The sequence below is a fragment of the Amphimedon queenslandica genome, unplaced genomic scaffold (assembly GCF_000090795.2).
Source record: "Amphimedon queenslandica unplaced genomic scaffold, v1.1 AMPQUscaffold_9413_Cont18558, whole genome shotgun sequence".
NCBI classification, from domain to species: Eukaryota; Metazoa; Porifera; class Demospongiae; order Haplosclerida; family Niphatidae; genus Amphimedon; species Amphimedon queenslandica.
The window spans coordinates 1-3653 of NW_003550315.1; the positions used below are offsets into that span (position 1 = coordinate 1).

The 3653-nt window shown below is 33.9% G+C and overlaps 1 protein-coding gene across 1 annotated transcript; it reads right to left on the minus strand.

Annotated features, from left to right (window-relative positions):
- Positions 1-928: 928 nt before the first annotated feature.
- On the minus strand, positions 929-3610 carry LOC109590824 (uncharacterized; the record flags this gene model as incomplete). Its single annotated transcript, XM_020006698.1, has 4 exons — positions 929-1488; positions 1555-1723; positions 2045-2395; positions 3407-3610. Coding segments are annotated over 4 exons (1202 nt in total), but the record flags the coding sequence as incomplete, so codon positions are not given.
- Between the last annotated feature and the right edge of the window lie 43 nt (positions 3611-3653).

Here is a 3653-nt window from a genome sequence, read left to right on the forward strand (position 1 = left end):
ACCAGTAAACACCAGTATACACCAGTAAACACCAGTATACACTAGTAAACACCAGTATACACCAGTATACACTAGTAAACACCAGTATACACCAGTATATACACTAGTAAACACCAGTATACACTAGTAAACACCAGTATACACTAGTAAACACCAGTAAACACCGGTAAACACAACTAAACACCAGTATACACAACTAAACACTATCAAACACCAGCAAACACCCGTATACACCAGTAAACACCAGTATACACAACTAAACACCAGTATACACCAGTAAACACAAGTAAACACCAGTATACACTAGTAAACACCAGTATACACCAGTATACACTAGTAAACACCAGTATACACCAGTATACACTAGTAAACACAACTAAACACCAGTATACACAACTAAACACTATCAAACACCAGCAAACACCCGTATACACCAGTAAACACCAGTAAACACCAGTATACACAACTAAACACCAGTATACACCAGTAAACACCAGTATACACCAGTAAACACCAGTATACACAACTAAACACCAATAAACACAAGTTAACTCAAGTAAACACCAGTAAAAAATGCTGCCTGGTTGCTTTGCCCAGCAACCACCCCTCCCTCCTCCAGTCCTAGCTTATGATGGTGGCATGGTGTTTGATGTCCTCTAAAATCCTGTTTACTTTAATTATCTACAGATATCATAATCTTGGAGGGACTAAAATCTGGTGAATTGCTAATTTTTGTGATTGGCAAATTTGTGGCCATGTATACCATCATAGATCTATGGTGCCATTGAGCCATAAATATTAGAGACTACGTAATGTCTAATATACATAGTCTCTAATATCTATGAATGAGCATGCGTATAATGGCAGGTTTTACTTTGGCAAATGGCTATCAAAACTGATGAACTCCCTCCAAAGTTGTAAACAGTTGTTATAATAATTGCAATACAATGATGAACAACAACGAAAACAATTAATAATAACAGAAATCATAACAATATTAAGTATTAAATTCAATTACTGAAATGGTTAACATTAGGTAATACTGGTTTTTTGCCCTGAGAATAACAGTAACTGTTATATTTGTTCCGTTTCTTCACCATTCTATGAAGAAAGAAATGGTTGTGGACTCTAGGAACAGACGATAGTATGCGATGAAAACGGCTGAGCCATGAAAAAGTCTGTTCACAAGCTTGAGTATTATAATTCTCATGGACCACTTTCAACTTTTCAGGATTGTACAGCAATTTACAATTTTCGCCTTTATGATTTCTTAAGTGGAAGGAATCAATAATCTTTGAGACAGAACTCCACATTTTATTAAATGGTGGAGGTAATGGCAAATCTTTCTTTGTAGCCTTCATGCGATCAAGGTTACACATATTGTCGTATGCAATAAAGACGTCTTTCCATTTCTCTACTGGCACATGCTCAAGTTTCTTAGCAAGGTAATTAACCAGGAAAAGAAATACCTGCGATGGTGATTCAGACCTACACAAAATTAAAAAAATCATAATATAGAGTTTTAGGGCAATATACAATGTTTAGTGTACTCACGTATATAGAGGAGAGAACATTTCAATATGGCCTCCTCCGCTAATAATAAACTGATAGCCTCTAGACCACTGGCGTAACCTCTTAGATGTTCCCGTATCTTTTCTGCATAGTGTAATTTCTTGATTTTCATCTAAAAGGCCTGGATACTTACTGACTAATTCCCTTGATCCTATAAAAAATAATTCAACAACACTTAACTAAAGGTACATCCATGTGCAAAAATGAGCATTAAATACCTACCGTATAGCGGGAAATTTCGAAGGGGATTAACCGATTAAACTTGGCAAATTAGGTGTTTTGATAGCCATTTGCCAAAATAAAAATTTTAAGCCATTATGTGCATGCTCAATGGCACGTGGCCACAAATTCACCAAAATAAAATTCGCCAATCACCAAAATTTAACAAATTGCCAAATTTAACTCCCTCCAAAACTTTCCGCTATATGATATAAAGCATAAAACTACCGTCTACATGCATATGGTGCCAAACCTTGCATATCAACTGTTGCAATGGAATCCTTTTTTTGATAATTCAGTCTTTTAAAGATGTCTTCAAGTGCCATGTGCTGCTCATCAGTTAAATCTTCATTGCAACAGTCCATTGTTGTGGCAACAACTTCTTTTTGAATTTGCCTTGCATAGCCAAGAAGATTATCAGGAATTCCAGCATCTTTTAGCTCTGAAGCATGTTTCTTACAAAATAACTTTCCGTGTTCTGGTTCAAACGGACAACAGTCTGGTAAATTGATGGTCATCCCTTCAACAGTAATAGGGACTTTAAAAAGACAAATTGGATAACCCAACTTCCAAATCCCATCAGTAACAAAAAGCTCTCCACAACCTAATGAAAAATAAAAATAATCTCTCAGCAGACATACATGTAGGATCAATTACAAAAGCTCAATCACAATTACACATTCAATGACGCTTGATCCTTTAGTTAAAATAGACTCAATTAGAATTACAAATATAATAATATTATTTCATGTTAAATTATTTCAACTGTTTTTTGCATGAAACAGAAACTTATTGGTTTGCTTTAAAAAACATAGATGTTACTAGCTTAGGCCCAATCTTTTAACAACTTTTAGAATTCATGAACAAAACTGGAAAAGACAGTACAATGAGTCCATATACATGTACAATGTACATAATAAGTAACATGGTTGTGGTATCTTCATATGGACAAACTTTGGTATCCATATACATGTAGATGCATACACTACCTATTATCTATGTATTATTACATTATTTGGTTAGTTACATGCATACTCATTATTATTCATGATTATTATTATGGTTATCAATATTATGTGTAGGTGGTACATTATTTAAGATTGTTTTTGTAACACACACGTTGATTCGTTCGTTTGTTCTTTTATCTTTCATTCATTCTTTCTTTCATATTCTTTTGGTTTTTGTTCTTAAAGAGATATTACAATGGTGTGTGCAATACATGTACAAGATGTGACATACAACTGTATATGGAGGTTAAAACATTAAACATTACAGGGGACACCACGGTCCTTCTATCAGTAAATTCATTACTTAGTTATGAAGGTCATTGGTCATTGCTTCTATACATGTATCTCCACATATTTTAGTACTGTGGGAAACAACTACATGTAGATAAAGAAGCTGACACAGTCCATAAACTATTGATACTACTGTGGACAGTTGTTTGTCTTGTTACCCAAGTATAAATTAAATGCAAAAATTTTTATACTAAAAAAATTAGTAAAATTGAATTTCTTGCATATCAAAAAAAGAAAATTACATGTGCAATAAGGTTGAGCAGCCAATTGTAAATATCACAGTCATGAAACTTAATTACTAATTAAAGAAAAATTACCTCTTTCTTTACACAGAGAATGACATTCATGTTCATATGGTACAAGTGCTCTCTGCTTATCAATGTCCATCATGCACCTTTCTCGGCAGTCTGGCTTATGAAAGATAAAGTCTATTTGATGGTCAACAATTTCTTGATGGAGCTCATCATTCCAAAATGCCTCTTGTATTATTTTCCTTTTTAGCTCAGGCACAAAATGATTATCTACATGTATCAAAAAAATAATAAATTAAAAGTTTTGAGCTCC